The sequence below is a fragment of the Tursiops truncatus genome, chromosome 1 (assembly GCF_011762595.2).
Source record: "Tursiops truncatus isolate mTurTru1 chromosome 1, mTurTru1.mat.Y, whole genome shotgun sequence".
Taxonomy (NCBI): Eukaryota; Metazoa; Chordata; class Mammalia; order Artiodactyla; family Delphinidae; genus Tursiops; species Tursiops truncatus.
The window spans coordinates 179,208,941-179,230,740 of record NC_047034.1 but is presented as its reverse complement, the minus strand read 5'-3'; the positions used below and the strand labels follow the sequence as shown (position 1 = coordinate 179,230,740).

General features: G+C 51.2%; 2 protein-coding genes across 2 annotated transcripts in view; one reads left to right on the top strand and one right to left on the bottom strand.

Annotated features, from left to right (window-relative positions):
* The window catches only part of NOL9 (nucleolar protein 9), a 20,972-nt gene extending 9,147 nt beyond the window's left edge, over positions 1 to 11,825 (bottom strand). Inside the window, exons 1-6 of the mRNA XM_004317737.4 lie at positions 11,429 to 11,825; positions 10,389 to 10,608; positions 9,740 to 9,867; positions 6,323 to 6,458; positions 6,103 to 6,199; positions 5,467 to 5,564 (exon numbers count right to left, since the gene is read on the bottom strand). Coding sequence (XP_004317785.1) covers positions 5,467 to 5,564; positions 6,103 to 6,199; positions 6,323 to 6,458; positions 9,740 to 9,867; positions 10,389 to 10,608; positions 11,429 to 11,788 — 1,039 coding nt within the window. The 5' untranslated portion in view covers positions 11,789 to 11,825. The remainder of the gene's footprint in view (positions 1 to 5,466; positions 5,565 to 6,102; positions 6,200 to 6,322; positions 6,459 to 9,739; positions 9,868 to 10,388; positions 10,609 to 11,428) is intronic.
* TAS1R1 (taste 1 receptor member 1) lies at positions 11,798 to 21,800 on the top strand. Its single transcript, XM_033844031.2, is given in 8 exon segments — positions 11,798 to 12,967; positions 14,923 to 15,228; positions 17,247 to 18,003; positions 18,462 to 18,550; positions 18,552 to 18,669; positions 19,197 to 19,317; positions 20,574 to 21,006; positions 21,008 to 21,800. Coding segments are annotated over 8 exon segments (2,511 nt in total). The 5' UTR covers positions 11,798 to 12,776; the 3' UTR covers positions 21,504 to 21,800.

Below are 21,800 nucleotides of genomic sequence, written 5' to 3'. Positions count from 1 at the left end.
ACAGGTGGCCAGGACGACATCGCAACACAGTTGGCGGGGCAAGGGCCTTGGTCAATGCGGTTGGGGCGAGGCCGCCTGGGAAAGAGCTGGCGAGGCTCCCCTCCAGGTCGGGGCCAGGGGATTCGGGGCAGCCCACAACAGAGAGGGTGGCCTGCGTAGTCGAGGGACTGAGCCAATACAAGGGGACTGAGCAAATATGTGAATATACTGCAAATAATGGCAGCCAGGGTTCTTACCATCAGAGAAGGAACTTACAAATACGGAAGGGGGAAGGCTACCTAGAATGAACCCTGGGTGCTAGATTAGAATCGCAATGATCAGTGCAGGGAACTCCCTGGCGGTCCAGGGGTTAGGACTCCACGCTTCCACTGCAGGGGGCCCAGGTTTGATCCCTGGTCAGGGAACTAAGATCCCGCAAGCCACGTGGTATGGCCAAAAAAAAAAAAAAAAAAGATCAGTGCAAACTCATGGCTCTTAATAAACAGACAGATAGAGATAGACACAGAAATATGTGCACACACACACATATATACGTACATACATGACATGCGTGGGTTTAAGCATATGCGTATTCCCTAACTCTGTCCACGGAGAGGATCTAGAAGAAATGACACCCAGAAGAAGATAAAAATAGCACACCTAGTGAGAGTGGAAAACCCTGGCAAACACTATCTTAACCAACTGATCAAAGCTAACATGTCTGGCAACAGGACAAACTGACAGCATGTTGATATGACACACGGAGAACAGCGTCACTTCTAAATCGAACCACAGCGGAGCCTACAAACGTACCCTTCGAATTGTCAAGGTCATAAAAGATAAGAAAAGCCGGAGGAACTGTTCCAGACTAAAGGGGACTAAAGATTTGTAAGTACACACTGGGCCTACACAGATGATTGGAACAGTGGACAAAATCGAGTAACCACACTGTAGCAAATGTTACTACCCTGATTCTGGTGGTTGTACTATGATTACACAGCAGTGTCCTTGTTTTTAGAAATACCCACTGAAATACTAAGGGATAAAAAAGGAAAAAAAATTAAATTAAGTAGAGAAAATGTAAAAGAGGAACAACGAAAACAGCTAAAGAGCTAAGTCTAAACAATTTTTCTTTTTTGGCTGCGCTGTGTGGCTTGCAGGATCTCAGTTCCCAGACCAGGGACTGAACCCAGGCCATGGCAGTGAAAGCCTGGAATCCTAAACATTAGGTCACTAGGGGCCTCCCCTAAACATTTTTTTTTTTTTAACATCTTTATTGGAGCATAATTGCTTTATAATGGTGTGTTAGTTTCTGCTTTATAACAAAGTGAATCAGCTATACATATACAGATATTCCCATATCTCCTCCCTCTTGCGTCTCCCTCCCACCCTCCCTATCCCAACCTAAACACGTATTTTTTAGAAAGCTGTTAAAATAAAGTAAATGTATTTAAAAATTCTTACTGACTAAAAGCGTGTTAAATCGCTAATATATCTAGCAACCTAATGTGATACCGTCTGCTTCCTTTAAAAATCAACTTAACAAAAGTCACACAATTACCTGAACAGGAACAGAAAAAGCATTTGACAAAATCCAACATCCTTCCATGATAAAAAACATTTCACAGACTAGGAATAGAAGACAACTTCTTCAACCTGACAGAGGTAAAGTGAAAAAGCCACAGCTAACATTTTGCTTAATGGTAAAAGACTGTACGCATTACCTCCAAGATCAGGAACAAGAAAATGATGTTTACTTTCTATTCAACACTGTATTAAAGGTTCTAGCCAGAGGTACCAGACAAGAAAAAGAAATAAAAGGCATCCAACTTGGAAATGAAGAGATAAAACTATCTCTATTCACAGATGACATGACCTTATATATAGAAAATCCCAAAGAATTCACAAGAATGCTACTAGAGGTAATAAAGGAATTCAGTAAAGTTACAGGGCATAAGATCAAAACACAGAAGTCAGTTATGCTTCTATACACCAGCAATTAGCAATATGAAAAGGAAATTAGAATAGCAATTCCACTTACAATAACTAAAAGAATTAAATCCTTAGGAATAAATCTAACCAAGGAGGTAAAATACTGCTTAAAGAAATTAAAAAGGGAGTTTCCCTGGTGGCGCAGTGGTTAAGAATCTGCCTGTCAATGCAGGGGACACGGGTTCGAGCCCTGGTCCGGGAAGATCCCACATGCCGCGGAGCAACTAAGCCCGTGCGCCACAACTACTGAGCCTGCGCTCTAGAGCCCGCAAGCCCCAACTACTGAAGCCTGTGTGCCACAACTACTGAAGCCCGCATGCCTAGAGCCTGTGCTCTGCAACAAGAGAAGCCACCGCAATGAGAAGCCCGCGCACCGCAACAAAGAGTAGCCCCCGCTCTCAGCAACTAGAGAAAAACGGCATGCAAGCAAAGACACAATGCAGCCAAAAAAAAAATTAAATTAAATTAAATGAATGAATAAATAAATTTATTTTTTAAAAAAAAGGGACTTCCCTAGTGGTCCAGTGGGTAAGACTCTGTGCTCCCAATGCAGGGGGTCCGGGTTCAATCCCTGGTCGGGGAACTAGATCTCGCATGCCACAACTAAAAGTCTGCATGCCGCAACTAAAGATACCCTATGCTGCAAGGAAGATCCCGTGTGCCGCAACTAAGACCTATGACCTGGCGCAGCCAAAATAAATAAACAAATATGAAAAAAAAAAGAAAAGAAATTAAAGAAGACCTAAAAAATTACAGACTGAAAACAATCCCTATCAAAATTCTAATAGCCTTTTCCCCAGAAATGGAAAAGCCTATTCTCAAATTCATATGGAATTGCAAAGGGTCCCAAAAGGCCAAACAATCTTGAAAAAGAATAAAGTTGGAGCACTCCCATTTCCCAACTTTTAACCTACTACAAAGGTACAGTAATTAAAAGTGTGGTGCTGGCCTAAGGGCAGACATAAACCAAAGGAATAGAATAAAGAGTCCAGAATGATTTTCAACATGGGTGCCAAGATCACTCAGTGGGGGAAGGACAACAAACGGATATTGGAAAACTGGACATGCACGTGCAAAAGAACAAAGTTGGACCCTCCCTTGTATCATACACAAAAATTAACTCAAAATGGATCAAAGACCTAAGTGTTAGAGCAAAAACTGACAAAATTCCTAGAAGTAAGGAATTAACATCCAGAATATATAAAGAACTCTTAAATTCAACAAAAACAAAGAACCCAATTCAAAAATGGGCAAAGGGGGACTTCCCTGGTGGCGCAGTGGTTAAGAATCCACCTGCCAATGCAGAGGACACAGGTTTGAGCCCTGGTCCGGGAAGATCTCACATGCCACAGAGCAACTAAGCCCATGCGCCACAGCTACTGAGCCCCCGTGCCACAACTACCGAAGTCCGCGCACCTAGAGCCCGCACTCCGCAACAAGAGAAGCCACTGCAATGAGACGCCCGTGCACTGCCCACCCTCGCCGCAACTAGAGAAAGCCCACGTGCAGCAACGAAGACACAACGCAGCCAAAAATAAACAAATTAATTAATTAATTAAAAAGATGGGCAAAGGACTAAACTAGACATTTCTCCAAAGCAGATGTACAAATGGCCAATAAGCACATGAAAAGATGCTCAACTCCATTAGTCATTAGGGAAATGCAAATCAAGACCAAAAAGAGATATCACTTCGCATCCACAAGAAAGGTCATAATTAAAATAACAAAAATTGGGACTTCCCTGGTGGTCCAGTAGTTAAGAATCCGCCTTCCAATGCAGGACACGGGTTCCATCCCTGGCTGGAGAACTAAGATCCCACATGCCCTGGGGCAACTAAGCCCGCACGCTCCACAGCCTGCACACCACAACTACTTTGTTCAAGATCACAATAGGCAGAAAATGAAAACAATCCAAGTGTCCATCAACAGTTAAAAGGATAAACAAAATGTGACATAATGGAATAATTTTCAGCCATAAAGAGGAATTACTTTTGACATATGCTACAATACGAACAGACCTTAAAACCTTTATGCTTAGTGAAAAAAGCCTGACACAGAAGGACAAATATTGCATGATTCCACTTATATGAGGTGCCTAAATTAGGCAAATTCATAGGAACCGAAAGTAGGCTGGCGGTACCTAAGGGCTGTGGGGGACTGGGGTGGGGAATGGGCTACTGTTTAACAGGTATAGCATTTCAGTTTGGGACAGTGAAAAAGTTTTGGAGGTAGATAGCGGTGGTGGTTACACAACACTAGGAATGTATTTAATGCCACCGAACTGTACACATGAATAGTTAAAATGATAAATCTCATATTATGTATATTTTTGTATTAAAAAAAAGCAGTGTGGGAGTTCCCTGGTGGCCTAGTGGTTAGGATTCCAGGCTTTCACTGCCGTGGCCAGAGTTCAATCCCTGGTTGGGGAACTGAGACCTTGCAAAGCCTCAAGGCAAAGCCAAAAAAAAAAAAAAGGCAATGTGGGACTCTGATTTGGATTCTGAAATATAAAAAGGATATTAGTAGGATAACTGATGAATTCTGAAAAAAGACCTATAGATTAGTTAATAGTATTATATCAATAGTTAACAGTATTAAATCAATGTCAATTTTTTTTTTTTTTTTTTGTGGTACGTGGGCCTCTCACCGCTGCAGCCTCTCCCATTGCGGAGCACAGGCTCCAGACACGCAGGCTCAGCGGTCATGGCTCACGGGCCCAGCTGCTCCGCGGCATGTGGGATCCTCCCAGACCGGGGCACGAACCCGTGTCCCCTGCATCGGCAGGCGGACTCTTAACCACTGCGCCACCAGGGAAGCCCCAATGTCAATTTCTTGATTTAGATCATTGTATAGGGTTATATAAGATGTTAATATTACTGAAAACTGTTTCCAATTTACATAAAATAAAATGGATGGGAATTCCACTTACTAAAATGGAACCCTAGAAAGGTCTTATTGGGTTTTTGTTTTTGTTTTTTTGAGGCTAGAGGAATAGTTATGGGAAGACCATGAGTTTGGGAGTGGGGGAGAATGTTCTTTTTTTTATATTTTATACTTTTGTATGCTTTGAAATTTTTTTTTAAACAATACTTTTTTTTATTATTTATTTTATTTATCTATCCTTGGCTGCTTGGCCATGTTGGGTCTTCATTGCTATGCGCGGGCTTTCTCCAGTTGCCGCGAGCGGGGGCTACTCTTCGTTGCGGTGCACGGACTTCTCATTGCGGTGGCTTCTCTTGTTGCGGAGCACAGGCTCTAGGTGCGCGGGCTTCAACAGTTGTGGCTCGTGGGCTCTAGAGCGCAGGCTCAGTAGTTGTGGCGCACAGGCTCCGTGGTATGTGGGATCTTCCCGGACCAGGGCTCGAACCCGTGTCCCCTGCATTGGCAGGCGGATTCTTATCCACTGCGCCACCAGGGAAGCCCTCTTTGAACTTTCTGTATCATTACTTTCGCACTGTATAAAACCAAGACATTTAAAAAGTATATAATACATACCTAGAACCGGTTCTGTAACATTAAGTAGAGAAATGCAACCTGGTGGAGTAAATTCTGTCTGTCCCAGATCACATTCCAAATAGTCAATGCAGGATATACTGAAAATTTAAAAGAAAGAAAGAAAATCTTAACAAGTTTCACTGTGCCCAAAGGGTAAATCAGATTGTAAAGATTCTAAGTGAGGCACAGGCATAATCCACCCCATGCAGCCTCATAGGCAGGACGCTCCGAAGACGACAACCAACACAGCAGAAGGACGGTAAAGAGAAAATGGGACGCAGGCAAGGCCACAGTGTCCACTCAACAGGTGGATAAAATTTTGCCTTTCTTAACATTTTATTTTTAAAATACAACAGAATTTATCCCTACCCTGACTCTCTGGATTTGGACAAATACATTTTCAGAGAGCAAGTGACAACTCCCACGAGCTCACCGACAGGGAAGGTGGGTATACCTGAGAGCGCCATCACTTCACCCCAAAACCTGGTATAACCAGACGGCCTCACTCAGCTGAGTGGCTTTGCAGGGTTGTATATAATCTCTACTTAGGAGTCAGGATGCATTCCCATCTAGTTTCTCAAATCAAAAATCCTACTTCCTGACAAAAATCTAGCAATATGTCAAAAATACGCTTACCTATTTAACAACTGGTTAATCAGGTATCTAATAAATGTTGACTTTCCAATGTCCTGAGAGCCACAAACCAGAATGACAGGGCAGCCGTCTGCTTCTTCTGGAGGTGAAACAAACATTGACCCCTAAAATTAGCCATCTTCTTTAGGACGCTAATCATCAACAGTAACCCCCTGAGGCTTTGGTGGATAAACGCTAGACTGTATCGGTACCTATTACTCACCACAAGAAATGCTGACTAACTCTTCCATGACTGAAAAGGCACTCTCGGTTAAACGAAGGCCGTTTTTTTTCCTCTCTCTTCTAATGCCGACAGATTTCAAGGCGAAATACTCAGAGTTAATCTGGAAAGTTGGAATCTGAAAGTAACAATGTAAACTTTAAGAAAAGATGAAAACAAGCACACTTCTTTTTCTCCAGTTCTAAATTAATAAGACTTATGTAGTTGTGAGCTACAAAAGATAAATTTGATCCCTCCCTTTCTCTCACCCCCCCAAATCCAACCCTCCGGTAAGTCTTGTTGACTCCCAAAGCTGTCCATGTCTCTATTTTCATAGCTTACGCTTACTACCAAGCTGCCACCACCTCTGCAGGAGACTCCAGAGAAAAAGAAAATGCATGAAAATTTAAAAGTGATGGCCACAAGGGGCTTCCCTGGTGGCGCAGTGGTTGAGAGTCCGCCTGCCGATGCAGGGGACGCGGGTTCCTGCCCCGGTCTGGGAGGATCCCACATGCCGCGGAGCAGCTGGGCCCGTGAGCCATGGCCGCTAAGCCTGCGCGTCCGGAGCCTGTGCTCCGCGGCGGGAGAGGCCACAACAGTGAGAGGCCCGCGTACCGAAAAAAAAAAAAAAAAAAAAAAAAAAAGTGATGGCCACAAGAAAAATTCAACCGAAGATGCCAGCTGTAGAACAGGTTAGTGATTTGGAATAAAGTCAAGACAGTCTCCAAAAACATCAAGCAAAAAGACAAAGAGTTGAAAGGAGGGACTCCCCTGGTGGTCCAGCAGTAAAGAATCTGCTCTCCAATGCAGGTGATGGGCGTTCGAGCCCTGGTCGGGGAACTGAGAGCCCACATGCTGTGGGACAACTAAGCCAGCACGCCACAACTACTGAGCTCACGTGCCTCAACTAGAGCCCGCGTGCTGCAAACTACAGAGCCCATGCACTCTGGAGCCTGCGTGCCACAACTAGAGAGCGAGAGGAAAAGAAAAACCCACCGCCACTAGATAGAAGCCCGCGCACCGCAACGAACCACCCACGTGCCGCAACTAAGACCCGACGCAGCAAAAAACAAATAAATAATAAATAAATCTTTAAAAAAAGAGAGTTGAAAGGATGTGGAAGGTGGAGACATGAAGTCCGATGGCATTCTGGCAGAAGTAGCAGGAAACCACAGGAAAGCCACTGGAGGAATGAGAGCAGGGCCCTGGCAGAAGCAAGTGGGTCTCAGATGGAATAAGGGAGGACCCAGGAAGAGACCCCACCCATGATCACATCCGCATGCAATTCATCAACCCTGAGGAGAAGGACCTCATAAAAGGAGCAAGGGGCTTCCCTGGTGGCGCAGTGGTTGAGAGTCCACCTGCCGATGCAGGGGACACAGACGGGTTCGTGCCCCGGTCCGGGAGGATCCCACATGCCGCGGAGCGGCTAGCCCCGTGAGCCATGGCTGCCGAGCCTGCGCGTCTGGAGCCTGTGCTAGGCAACGGGAGAGGCCACAACAGTGAGAGGCCTGCGTGCCGCAAAAAAAAAAAGGAGCAAGAATCAGCCTGGGGTGAGGATTCCTAGCAGGTATTCTGGATTCTAGAAAACAGTGGAGCAAGTCCTTCAAGGTTTCTAGGAAAACTTCTGTGAACCTGTAATTCTACACTCCGCTCAACTATCAATCACTGAGGGAAGAACAAGTACATCTTATAAAATGAGATAAGCGAAAGTTTACTATTTGCCTTATATGAAAATATAATTCCAGAATGTGTTAACGCGTAAGTGTGGAAAGGAAAGTTATCCAACAAAGATCATAAGGAGGATAAACAGTGCTGGTTGGGAAAGTCGCAGGGACAAAACAAAAGCTGAAAATAAATGAAAAAAGAATGAGTTTGATCGTGGCATCTGAAACATTCACTTGGTAACAAGGGATTTCCATTCCCTTCTCTATGGCTCCGACCAAGCTGCTGGATTCTGTACTAGATTAAATTTACATGACACAAGAGCTCATTCATTGTCCTGCCCTTGTTTCATATCTTCCAGCCTCCAACCCCCTCCTACTCCCTAGGTGATAACCTTGAACCATTTCACAGCATAAGGGGAAGCAATCAGAAGAGACCTTCCCCTTGCCTCTGGCTCTGTCCCAGGCACTGCCTTCGGCCACTCTGAAGGAACTGCCTCTGCTCCTAAGGCCAACCCTCCACACAGACACCAGAACCCGTCCCTCGCGGTCCAACCCCCCACCTCGCTCCAGCCATCCTCTCCCTCATGCACCAGCGCGCTCTCCCGGGGATCTTTCCCACCTGCCGTGTTCAATCACGAGGTTGTTTTCCATCCACCTGCACAAAAACCAGAACTCTCTAGTTCGTGTTCACTCCTCCCACCACTGTTTCATTTCTTTCTTCCCTTTAACAGCTAAACTCTCTAAAAGCAAAATCCCTTACTACTAAACCCTTGAGTTCCGCTCTTCCCCAGGTCTTGACCCCATTCCAGTCAGGCCAGCCCCCTCAGCAATGCAGTGAAACCACTCTTGTCCAGATGGTGATTCTGCACCCAAGTTCCCTTCTCAGGCCTCATCTCACCATCAGCTGCAGCAGGGCCTCCAGTCCTCCAGCGGCTCCCCGACCACGCCCACCTGCTGTGCTCAGTCTTTGTTGCTCTGGGCTCAGACCCTGAACCTTCTCGTTTTTACCTGTATCAACTCCTTGGCGTTACTATCCTGTCTCATGGGCTCCAGAACCCTCTTCTGCTGAAAGCTCCCAAATTTACATTCCCAACCTCCTCTCTGAACTTGACTCTCACACTGAACCTCCCACTTGACATCTCCAGCTGAATGTCTAAGAGGCATCTTTAAGCTGCAGATTTAAGTCTCCTCCCACAGCGCCCCGTCTCCGTGCACCCAAGCACTCACACCTCACACCCAGTCTGTCTGATTTCCTATAGAGTTGACTCGGTCTACTGGCTCGTGGGAGATAATTATAGTGACCGACCCGACTTCAGGAAATTAATACTAAGGGCAGCAAAAATTTGGAGGTGAAGAGAGAGATGGGATAAAGTGTAAGTACACTGAAATTACTCATTCTCATTCAGAGTTTAGAGAAAATTCATACTGTCTCAAGTTAGTAAATCAAAATATAAAGATAACCAGTTAAAAAAATATAAAGATAACCACTGAAGAAATATCAAAAGGCATTTAACCAACTATAGTAGAAAACGATGACTTTCTCTGGGGAATGAAGCTAAGGGGGGTAGGAGAGACAATTTTCACGATATAGCCTTCTATACTGACTACTTTTACTTTACACACATGTCACATTCTGTACGACTTACAGCACAATGTGACAGACAGACTGATCTTCCAAAGGGGCATCCTACATAGTCATCTGACTGTTTTGGTGAAAGTAATTAGCAAAACTCTGAATGAAAACTGGTTCTACCTCTTGTACGAAAACGTAAGATAAACCTGGATGGCTGATTATGAAGTTCACAGTGGAGGTTTTCAGACGTTCCAGCAACAGAATGGAACACAGAGGAGAAAAATTCTTCATCAAACAGTATCTGTCATCTGTAAAGAGAGATATAAACTACCTTAGAAATAGCACACCATTAAACTCTATGCCCTTTAGGACCTCCCTCTCCTCTGCTAAATTCCAAACTTTTGGAGACTAGGAATTATGTTTGAGAGACTTTTCCAGGAGGCCATATTGCATGATAGGAGCACACCTGGGTGGAGAAGTCAATCCAGGTTGGCTACCTAAATGCTGTGTGGCCTTGGGCAACTTTTCTCATCTGTAAAATCGTGAAAACAATAGCTTCACTCTCAAGACCCTGGTGAGAGTTTAAATAGATACAGTAAAGAGTACAAGTTGTAGGCCATAGTAAGCATCTGAAAATTATTCGCCTTGGGATTTCCCCGGCCGTCCAGGGGTTTAGACTCTGCGCTTCCAATGCAGGGGGCACGGGTTCAATCCCTGGTCGGGGAACTAAGATCCCACATGCCGGGCAGCGCAGCCAAAAAAAAAAAAAAAAAAATTATTCACGTTATTATGATACATCCTTAGTAAATCACGCAGTTTTTTTCATTACCTTGGTTCAGATAAGATCTGAGCAAACTTCGGGCTTCCCTTTTCATCTCCTTCTTGCTTTTCTCATGCACTGAGTAATGAACTGCATTGATAGTCAGGCGACAGTGGGTATAGGTAGAGAAGACGTTTTGGGCAGGTTGGCCTTGGCTGATGGTAAAACCAAACACCTGCACCTGGCCATAGAGGCAGGTCACACGACAGATCCCGCTAAAAGTAAAGCCCTAGAGGGAAAGAAAAAATAAAGGAAGAAATAAGGTTACAGATTCTGTTACCAATGACAGAAAACTTCTAAGATCTTAACTGGCTACTCAGACATCAAAAGGAGACTGATTTCCAAGTAACAGAATACCTTGTAGGTGACTATCTAGTATTTTAAACTAATAGATTAAAATATTAATTTTTTTAACCTAAGATCATATCCTATGGCAGCTACAGGGACAGAGAGTCTGGTGAACACTGACCCGGGGGGGCCCCCTGAACTCAGCTCTGCTGTACTCCTGGCTCCCTGTTCTTACAAATGTCCAGCGCCTGCCGAGTCTCTCCCGTTCTGGGGTTTTCATCTCCCTCCTGTATTGCGGGGGACCTCCCAGACCAACGTTCAGGTGAACGTCAGGGGCCCTGCAATCAGGCTGCCAGGGTTTGACTGCTGGCTCTACCTACCTCTGCTGTATAGCTTTCTGGCAAGTTACCTAAGCTATATTCTTTCTTTCTGTAAACATTCCTAGCGGTAATGACTCCATAGAGCATGCATGGGTACTAAATGGGTTCACATGCCCCAAATACTTAGAACACTTAGAGCCTGACATTTCTAAGCACTCGGTAAATGCTACCTATTATTATCATTACTATTAAAGTCCCTCCAGCCCCGAAGACTTAGAATTCCCTCGGGAGGGTCCTTGTTACGCTCTGCCCAGCACCACCGCCCGAGGAATGCGTCCAAAGAACCCGCAGGGGGACACGGGCCTCTCCCAGCCTGCAGCTCCCGGGGCTGCGTCCCTACCCTCCCCGCTCCGCCCTGCCGGCTCCCCGGGCGCGACCTACCTGCCCCAGCGGCAGCAGCAACACGGCGCGGCCCGAGCCGGCCGACCGCACAGGCGGGATGGGGAGGATCGCGGAACAACTCGGGGCCGGATCCTCGGGCGGGCGGGGGCTGGGGGCCGCGGTCTTGTGCCTCCGGGGCGCCGCCGCACGCGACACCAGACAGCCGCCCTCCCGCCAGTCCACGCCGGCCGCCTGGGCCTGCAGCAGTCGCCGCCGAAAGCGCCTTCGGCTGCGCCAGCGCAGCCTCCCGAGCCGGCGGCGGGGCCGGTAGCTGAGGATGAGGTGCTGCCGGGCCTTGCGGGCCCGCAGCCACGTGGAGCGAGAAGGACCCCTCTTAAACAGCAGCAGCGAGTCTGCCATGCTGCCCACCGGCGCCTGCTCCTCGACAATCTCGCGAGATCCCGTCGCTCCGCCCCCGCGGCCCGTCCAGCGACCTGGGAGTCGCTGGCGTCCTCTGCCGGCGGCCTCGGCAGCGCCCCCGGGCCTCACCCGGCCCCTTGGAGGCTCTGGCCCTCTCGCGGTGCGGTGCGGGGCGGGGTGGGGGGGGGGCGCGGATCTGGGGGCCGCCTGGGGCGACACCCGGGCCGGGTGTCCCAACGAAGGCTCCATTTACATTATGCAAAAGCCCCACCCCGGCTGCCTGGAGAGGGAAAGTCAGATACCCTGAGTCCAAGGCCACCTCTCCGGAAATCCACCTAGGATTTTTTTTTCCTGCAGAGAAAGCGCCAGGATTGACGTTTTAAACAAAACCAGTCTATTTGCATGCATTTGTCTTTGAGCTGAAGGGAGCAACCCTGTTTATAACAAGGCGAAATCGGGATGATTTACTCAGAATTTCAATTTCAGGATACTGAGGACTGGGGTGGGTGTGTGGAGTTGCAAGTTTAACTCAAAGCCTTGTCTCACTGGGTCAACTGAGGCCCAGGTAAAAGGTTTTAAAATCCTCAGCTCCCAGAGAGCAACTTTCCACACCCTGTTCCTCAAGGCCCCCAGAGAAGATGTGTTCCAGCCTTCCTCTGCCCGCCCCCAAATACCAGGGCTCTCTTTCTGAGCCAGGTGAAGCCACAGGCAGCAGTGCAAGGACAGAACCCACAACCATCCAGAGGAAGGGCCAGTGGGTGCCACCTGGTTTGCACCTGTGCCTTTACCCTGCCCGGTTCCTGAGGAGGACTGCAGCCCCAGACGCTGGAGGCAAACAGCCCGCTTCCTATAACTGGGTTCCAGTCCCACCCCTTTCAAAGGCATGAAACTGGGAAGCATGGGCAGCTGCCGACCATTCTAGTTAAACGGCCCGGCCTGGTCCCAGGGCGCGGCGCGGCCATGCCAGGTGCAGGGAGGTCTGGCCAGCATGTTACTCTGGGGGGCGCGCTTCATCGGCCTGCAGCTTTTCCTCTCCTGCTGCTGGGCTTTCAGCTGCCACGGCACCGCGTCCTCCTCTGACTTCAGCCTCCCTGGGGATTACCTGCTTGCGGGCCAGTTTCCTCTCCACAGTGACCATCTAGGGGTGAGATGCAGACCCACAGTGACCTTCTGTGACAGGTGAGTGAGGGGTCAGCAGAACTGTCACCTAGGGGGGGCCCATGCCTAGGGGCCCTCTGCCAGCCCCCCTCAGCAAGACCCTGCCCGTTCTGCCTCTGGGGTGACCGTCTGAGCTGCCTCCAGTCCCTACCCAACCTGCAGGCGCCACCTTCAAGTGCTAGCTAGCCCCTTCCCTGGCACCTTGTAATACAGTTTCCACTTTGTAATATGTCCTTTTGCCCTGGCTGTTAGAGTCCTTTGTCTTTTAATTCCATGCCAGTTGTTTCCTGGCTTTGTGATGTAACTAGATGGCAAGGATTAAGCAAGCATGGCCTTTCCCCTCCTCCGTCTCCTCCCCCACCCCATTCCTCCCCAAGTTCACACTCCTTAGTCTCCCAGATGGCAAGTACAGTCCTCCAGGGGAGGCTTCCCCCCATGTGGGAACACACAGCAGTAGATGCTTCAGGAGCTTAGCAAAGATAAATTAGGTTGGTGTCTTCATGAAGTCAACAGTCTAGGTAGAAAAAACAACGGCTTTTCTTATAAAGAAGATAGTTTCTTGCCATCCATACAAGTGTTAGATTTGGGCAGCTTGAAGGTATCATGGCTCAGCAGTAGGATGCCCGAAACATGAAGCACACCTGACAGCCAGCCCAGGAGGAAGGTTCTGGAAAGCCTGGCGCAGGAGGACTGGTCCAGAGAGCTACAGGTGGGAGCCTGGGAAGAAAAGACTTGAGGAGGAGACATATGAAAACCGGCTTCAGGTAACTGAAGGGCTGTCACGGGCAGGAGGTACTGCATTTCCTTCCAGTGACTCAAGGACAGAAGTGATAGGAACGATGGGAGAGCCTAGCAACAAGCAGAGAGGCTGGGAAATGGAACAGGCTGGCACACTTTCCAAGGAGGGCTGAATCATGTCCCCAGTGCGCCCTTGTCGGTGTTTCCCAGAGAGGCCATGAGGAACACAGGCCCTCATCACAGGCATGAGTGTCCCAGTGAAAAGTACTAGTTAAACAAGGTTAAGCATGGACCGTGGTTAATTCCATGTGTCAACTTGGCTAGGGCCTGGTGCCCAGTTGTTTGGTTAAACACCAGTCTAGATGTGGCTGTGAAGGTATTTTTAGACGTGGTTAATATTTGTCTATTTTTAAGATTTTTTTGATGTGGACCATTTTTAAGGTCTTTACTGAATTTGTTACAATATTGCTTCTGTTTTACGTTTTGGTTTTTTTGGCCGTGAGGCATGTGGCACATTAGCTCCCAGCCAGGGATTGAACCCACACCCACTGCACTGGAAGGTGAAGTCTTAACCACTGGACCACCAGAGAATTCCCATAGATGTGGTTAATGTTTAAATCAATAGACTGAGTAAAGCAGATTGCCCTCCATCATGTAGGTGGGCCTCATCCAAACAGTTGGAGACCTTAAAAGATGGAGGTCCCTGGAAAAAGAAAGAACTCCACCTTCAGCCTCAGCCTCGACTGCAAAATAAAGTCTCGTGGGAATTTCTAGCCTGCCCTGCAAATCCCAGACTAGCCAGCCCCCATAATCCCATGAGCTAACTCCTTAAAACAAACCTCTCTTGTTTGCTCTCTCTCTCACTCTGTCTCCCTCTCCCTCTCTCTCTCTGTGTATGTATGTATGCATCTCATCTTGGTTCTGTTTCTCTGGAGCACCCTGACTCATATAGCAGGTTTCTCTCCTACAGGACTTGGGAGCCTTTCAGTGCTAACATGCTTGTTTGGGGGGAGGTGGGCATGGTATGTGTATTTCTCCAATTTGCCCCCTACCTCTCCGAAGGCCTGTCAACAGAACCATGTGTGCCACAGGGTCCACACTGAGGTCATGGTTGTAGGGGGCTGAACAGATGACCTCAGAGGTTCTTTTCTACCCCCCAAGCCTGGGGTTCCAGGAGACCAGAGGGTCTCAGCTGGGCCTTTTGCCCTTTTCAGCTCTCAGCCTGGCTTTCCCTACAGGCCTAGCACCTTCAATGGCCACGGCTACCACCTCTTCCAGGCCATGCAGTTTGGCATCGAGGAGATAAACAACTCCACCGCCCTGCTGCCCAACGTCACCCTGGGGTACAAGCCGTACGACGGGTGCTCGGAGTCAGCCAACGTGTTTGCCACGCTGAGCCCGCCAGGGACGCGCTACGTGGAGAGCCAAGGAGACCCTGCCCACTACTCCCCTGCGATTGTGGCGGTGATTGGGCCCGACGCCAGCAACTATGTTGCCACCACTGCAGCCCTGCTGAGCCCCTTCCTGATGCCCCTGATAAGCTGGCGCCCTGGCAGTTCGCTCATCTCCCCTCCTGCCAAGTCCAATGTGGGCTGGGGTGGGTGGGCAGGAGCTGCCATGCCTGAGGCCAGCCTGGACTTCCTGGGCGGTCACTGCTGGTTAGTCACCTGCCTGGCATTCCTTCCTGTCCAAGCGCCGCTTCCAGGTCTCCCTGCCTCAGTGCTCACTGGAAAATCCATTCTCCTCGGAAACTTCTGCCCTTCTTTCTCCTCCCGCTGTCCTATCACCTTTGTGCAGAACTGAACACCCTTTGTTTCCCAGCCCCCCAGACTCAGGCTCAGAGGTGTGGCATCTGTCCCTGTGCAGGCCAGCCCCGTCCTTCCCCTACTCTGCTCATCCATCGACCTCTCCCTGGGCCTCCTCCCCCACCCACACGCTTGCCCGTCTGTCTGTCCTCCTCCTCTTCCCTCCAGGCGCTTCTCCTCTCAGACCTGGCTGACCCTGCCCTGCTTCCATGCAGGCTTCTCCGAAGAGTCCTCTGTTCCTCTTTGCTTCTCCCTCTTTGCCTTGACTCCTCCCTCCGCTGCCCTGGACTCTGCCCTTCTAGCCGGTGCTGGAAGGTGCAGCTGGGTAGGGACTGGACGTGGTTCAGGTGGCTAGGACCGTCTTGCTCAGGTGGGCTGGTGCAGGGCCCAGTAGGTGGCCTTTAATCCATTTGATCTTTTTTTTTTTTTTTTTTTGGCCCCATGCTGCTCAGCATGCGGGATCTTAGCTCCCCGACCAGGGATCGAACCCATGCCCCCTGCATTGAGAGCTTCCAGTCTTAACCACTGGACAGCCAGGGAAGTCCCTCCATTTGGCCATTTTGACACTTTCCCTTAGCATTTATGACCCTTTCACTTGGGGCACTTCTTTCTTGGTCTCCTTTAGAGAATTCTGCCCCCACCACCGGCCCCCATCTCCTCTGAGAAGGCGGTGACTCCCTAGGGCAGACCCCTCCCCTTCCCAGGCAGGCCGAGGACAGGGCTGAACTTCCTGTCTCCACCTTCCTTCTGACCCCTGAGCACCAGCCTGATTTCCAGACGCTCGCCCAGCGCCCAGCGTCTCCACTTCATGGACCCAGCAGGCCCCCAGATGAACTTCCCTCCCCACGTAACGCAAGCCTCTTGTCTTCCTGCATCCCCTGCCTGGCCCGTGTGGCAGAGTGTCTGTCTCTAGGGAAGCCAGAAACCCTGCAGTCCCACCTTCACTCCCTTCCCTGCCCCTACATTTAGCTCATCTCCACGGCCTCTGCCGGGGTCGGTGGGGGAGGGGGCCCTCACCGCTGCCAGCTGTCCCTTCTTCTCTATGGCCACTGATGCAGCTTTAACTGACCGCCCTCCCCTCTCATCTAGATGATTCCATCAGGTCCTAGGAGTTCTCTGTGACTCTGGCCTTGAGTTTTTTTGTTGTTGTTGTTAGTTCCCTGACCAGGGATGGAACTTGCGCCCTTAGCAGTGAAAGCTTGGAGTTCTAACCACTGGATAGCCAGGGAATTCGCCTGGCCTTGAGCCTTTTTAAACACGTTCCTCACTGATCAGAGATCAGAGATTCCTCACAGATCCTAAAACACAAGTCTGATGTCACTTCCCTGCCTAAACCCTGAGGCCTTGGGATAAAGCCCCAGCCCCCCAGCAGGGGGCTAAGGCTTCCCACCCTGACCAGACACACCTGCTCAGGCTCTCTTTCTTCCTGGATCTGAACTCCAGCCGAGTGGAAGTCCCTGAAGGGAGAACACACACACACACACACACCCATTTCACTCCCTGAGTGCGGCTGTGGTCCCTTTGTCCACAGGACAGATTCCCATTCTTCTCCCAGAAGTCCCCCTGGGGACCTGCTCCCTACCTGACTTGTAACCTGTTAGCCTCGTGTGTCAAGTGGTGCTCTGCTTGAGACCCTGGGCCAGGACCTTGTCTCCATCCTCCCCGTGTCCCCGCGCCCAGCACAGGGCTGGCACTGGGGGGGGCCCTCATTCGAGGCTGATGCCACAGAACTTGCTGAACTGAACCCCACAGGTCAGCTCTGATGCCAGCAGCGTGATGCTCAGCGTGAAGCGGCTCTGCCCCTCTTTCCTGCGCACCATCCCAAGTGATGAGCGCCAGGTAGAGATCTTGATGCTGCCGTCTCGGAGGTTCGGGTGGGTCTGGATCTCCATGGTGGGCAGTGAAGGTGACTACGGGCAGCTAGGGGTGCAGGCGCTGGAGGACCAGGCCACCCAGCAGGGCATCTGCGTTGCCTTCAAGGACACTGTGCCTTTCTCTACCCAGCCAGGCGATGAGAGGATGCAGAGCGTGATACGCTGCCTGGCCCGAGCGAGGACCGCGGTCGTGGTCGTTTTCTCCGGCAGGCAGCTGGCCAGGGTGTTCTTTGAGTCCGTGGTGCTGGCCAAGCTGACTGCCGAGGTGTGGATCGCCTCAGAAGACTGGGCCATCTCCAGACACATCAGCAACGTGCCTGGGATCTGGGGCAACGGCACAGTGCTGGGTGTGGCCATCCCACAGAGGCGTGTCCCCGGCCTGAAGGAGTTTGAAGAGCCCTATGTCTGGGCAGACAAAGGAGCCCTTGGGCCTTGCCTCAGGGGCTCCTGGTGCAGCAGCAACCAGCTCTGTAGAGAGTGCTGGGCTTTCACGGCACAGAAGATGCCCACACTTGGAGCATTCTCCATGAGCTCCGCCTACAACACGTACCAGGCTGTCTAGGCCGTGGCTCACAGCCTCCACCAGCTCCTGGGCTGCGCCTCTGGAGTCTGTTCCAGAGGCTGGGTCTACCCCTGGCAGGTAAGGCACTTAACCTGCCGCTGGCACCCTATATCAGGGTGCTTTCCTGAGGCAAGCAGAGCGGTTCCTCTTCGGCTACGCTAAATGCAAGGGGTCGGGGACAAAGGCCCCCGACTGGAGGCCGATTCCTTCTCTGAGGCTCGCGTTAGTCTTCTGTTCTCTGAACTGGGGCCCCTCCCACCCACCATGCCTCAGACCCAGGGCTTGAAACCTCTGCAAAGGGCTCCTTTGTTAGAGACTTCCTCTCACTCAGGAGGCTGGATAGGAGGGTGAAGGGGCCTCCTAGGAGGGGAGAGAGCCTGAGCAAGGGGCCAGAACTCCCAGATGGGCTGAAACCACCCAGATGGAAGCTCAGCAAGGCCCCACGCACTTGCTCCCTGGGCCGTCTGGGTCCCAGCGGGTCCTGGAGGAGCAGCCTGTGCCAGCTACGGCAGCGCCGTTATCCCTGTTTGTTTCAGCTTCTGGAGCAGATCCTCAAGGTGAATTTCCTTTTACACAAGGACATTGTGACATTTAAGGACAATGGCGACCCCCTCAGCAGTTATAACTGCCTGGGACTGGAGTGGCCCCAACTGGACCTTCAGGGTCGTCGGCTCCTCCTTTTGGTCTCCAGTTTGGCTAGACATAAATACGATCAAAATCCGGTGGCATGGAAAGGACAACTGGGTAATGGGGACATATTCACTCACCAGGTGATTGCCTGACAGGCAGCCTGGAGCACAGGGACAATGTTGACACAGAGCAGGAGAGGGGATCCCAGGTATCAGGCCACTATGATTCTCCCCAGCCCTGCCAGGGAAGCTCCACAGGCTCACGGACAGACGCCCGGTCGTCACTGGTTCACACAACCAGGGGCTCTGCCCTGGGAGTAATCCGCGAAGGCAGATGCCCAGAGATCTAGTTTTCCATCCTAAGAACGAGTGTCCCTTGAGCTGGGCCCCTCCGCATGGTTGCAGAACACCTGTGGCTTCTTTTTTTTTGTGGTACGCGGGCCTCTCACTGTTGTGGCCTCTCCCGTTGCGGAGCACAGGCTCCGGACGCGCAGGCTCAGCGGCCATGGCTCACGGGCCCAGCCGCTCCGCGGCATGCGGGATTCTCCTGGACCGGGGCACGAACCCGCATCCCCTGCATCGGCAGGCGGACTCTCAACCACTGCGCCACCAGGGAAGCCCCTAGCCTGTGGCTTCTTGCAGGTGCCTCAGTCTGTGTGTTCCAGCGACTGTCCTGAAGGGGACCAGAGAGTGATCATGGGCTTCCACCACTGCTGCTTCGAGTGTGTGCTCTGTGAGTCCGGGACCTTCCTCAACAAGAGTGGTGAGTGACCCAGTGATGAGTGGGCGAGCCACCCAGCACTCCTAGGGTCTGTAGAGCAGATGAAAGGACCTCCCTTGGGCCACACATGTGCAGAACCAGGGCCCTGGTCACTTTGCTGCCAGTTAGGGACAGGTTGGGGGACACCTTCCATCAGACTGAATTCTGATCAAGCAGAAAGAAACAAGCAGTTGAAGCCCTCATATGTAGCTGAGTTTCCTTCTTTTCTTTCTTTCTTTCTTTCTTCCTTCCTTCCTGCCTGCCTTCCTTCCTTCCTGCCTGCCTTCCTTCCTTTCTTTCGTTTTTGGCTGCATTGGGTCTTAGTTGTGGCATGCCGGATCTTTCGTTGTGGCCCATGGGCTTCTCTCTAGTTGTGGCATGTGGGCTCAGTGGTTGCAGCATGTGAGCTTAGTTGCCCCGCAGCATGTGGGATCTTAGTTCCCTGACCAGGGATCAAACCCGTGTTCCCTGCATTGGAAGGCAGATTCTTAACCACTGGACCACCAGGGAAGTCCCCCTAAATTCAACCTCTTTATCCAAACAGATGTGGCTATCATTCCCTTTGTGCCCTCCCATGTTATCTGTATGAAGTCCCTTCTGTTGTCTATGCCAGTGACAGCTGACACCTTGAAGAGCTTGGCCTGAATGCAGATACTAGCATGTCTGCAGCAGGACAAAAAGCATACTCTACCCAGTGATGCAAGGTCAAGACCAGAGAGCAAACAGAGGTAGCTAAGGGCTCAGCCCAGAGATGGACTCCAGGGGCCACGTGCCTTCCTTTTACTGTCTCTGCGGGCGTGGGAATGTATCTCTTCTTTCCTGAGAGAGTCAACTCAGAGAAACCACAGAGCGGCAGCTCAGGCAGGTGGATTTGGCTAGTGGGAGTGCTGGGGAGAGACGAAAAGACCCTTCCTTTGGGGCTGGCTGCTCACATTGGATCATAGCCTCAAGGTTATGTGGGTTAAGGCCCTCTCTACGACCTCTTGGTTTGCAAACCCCTTCTGGGTTTCATGGGACCATGAGCCACACAGAACCGATCCAGGTGTCTCCACAATCTGTAATTAACACAGGCATGTTGAGGAAACACTTGGCCTGGGGGCCCTCACCCAGGGCTACCCCCATCTTGCTGTGCCTGGCAGAGCCCAGCTCCTGTGCTACAGCCCTCCCAGAACCTTGGGGGCTTGCACGGCCTCCCTTCCCCTCCCCATTCCTGCTATGCTCACCCGGCTCTCAGGAACCCTCTCTGCCTTCCCTTCCAGACCCCTACAGCTGCCAACCTTGTGGGAAAGAAGAGTGGGCACCTGAGAGAAGCCAGACCTGCTTCCCATGCACCGTGGTGTTTCTGACTTGGCATGAGCCCATCTCTTGGGTGCTCCTGGCAGCTAATACGCTGCTGCTGCTGCTCGTGGCTGGGACTGCTGGCCTGTTTGCCTGGCACCTAGACATGCCTGTGGTGAGGTCGGCTGGAGGCCGGCTGTGCATCCTCATGCTGGGCTCCCTGGCGGGGGGCAGCTGCGGCCACTATGGCTTCTTTGGGGAGCCCACTCTGCCCACATGCCTGCTGCGCGAAGGCCTCTTTGCCCTTGGTTTTGCCATCTTCCTGTCCTGCCTGACGATCCGCTCCTTCCAACTTGTGTTCATCTTCAAGTTTTCTGCCAAGGTACCCACCTTCTTCCGTGCGTGGGTCCAAAACCAGTGCTGGCCCGTTGGTGGTGATCAGCTCAACAACCCAGCTGCTTATCTGTCTAACGTGGCTTGCGGTGTGGACCCCACTGCCCCCCAGGGAATACCAGCCCTTCCCTCAGCTGGCGGTGCTTGACTGCACAGAGGCTAACCCACCGGGCTTCATGCTGGCTTTTGCCTACAATGGCCTCCTCTAGGTCAGCGCCTCTGCCTGCAGCTACCTGGGCAAGGACCTGCCAGAGAACTACAGCGAGGTCAAATGTGTCACCTTCAGCCTGCTCCTCAACTTCATGTCCTGGATCGCCTCCTTCACCATGGCCAGTGTCTACCAGGGCAAGCACCTGCCTACGGTCAACATGCTGGCCAAGACGAGCAGCCTGAGTGGCGGCTTCAGCGGTTATTTCCTCCCCAAGTGCTATGCGATCCTGTGCCGCCCAGATCTCAACAGCACCGAGCACTTCCAGGCCTCCACCCAGGACCACACCAGGCGCTGTGGCTCCACCTGACCAGTGGATCCGGCAGGGTCAAGCCGGGGCAGGGTGGACTGGAAGTCTCCACTGCTCTCAGGGTTGAAGGTGGAATGGGGCGCCCAGGACCTGGGGTGTCCGGGAGGCCTCTGGGCTCCTCAGCCTTGGCTTGGGAAGTGTAAGCCCACGGGAGAGCTCAGTCCGGGCTGCGCTGGCTGCCAATAAAGAGGTGAAAGGTGCGTCTTGGCTGTGCTTCCTTTCTAGGGCGAGGGTAGGGCGCTGTCTCTTCAAGCCTGAGGGCGCTGCGCGGCCGGGCTAACCGCAGCCGGAACCTCG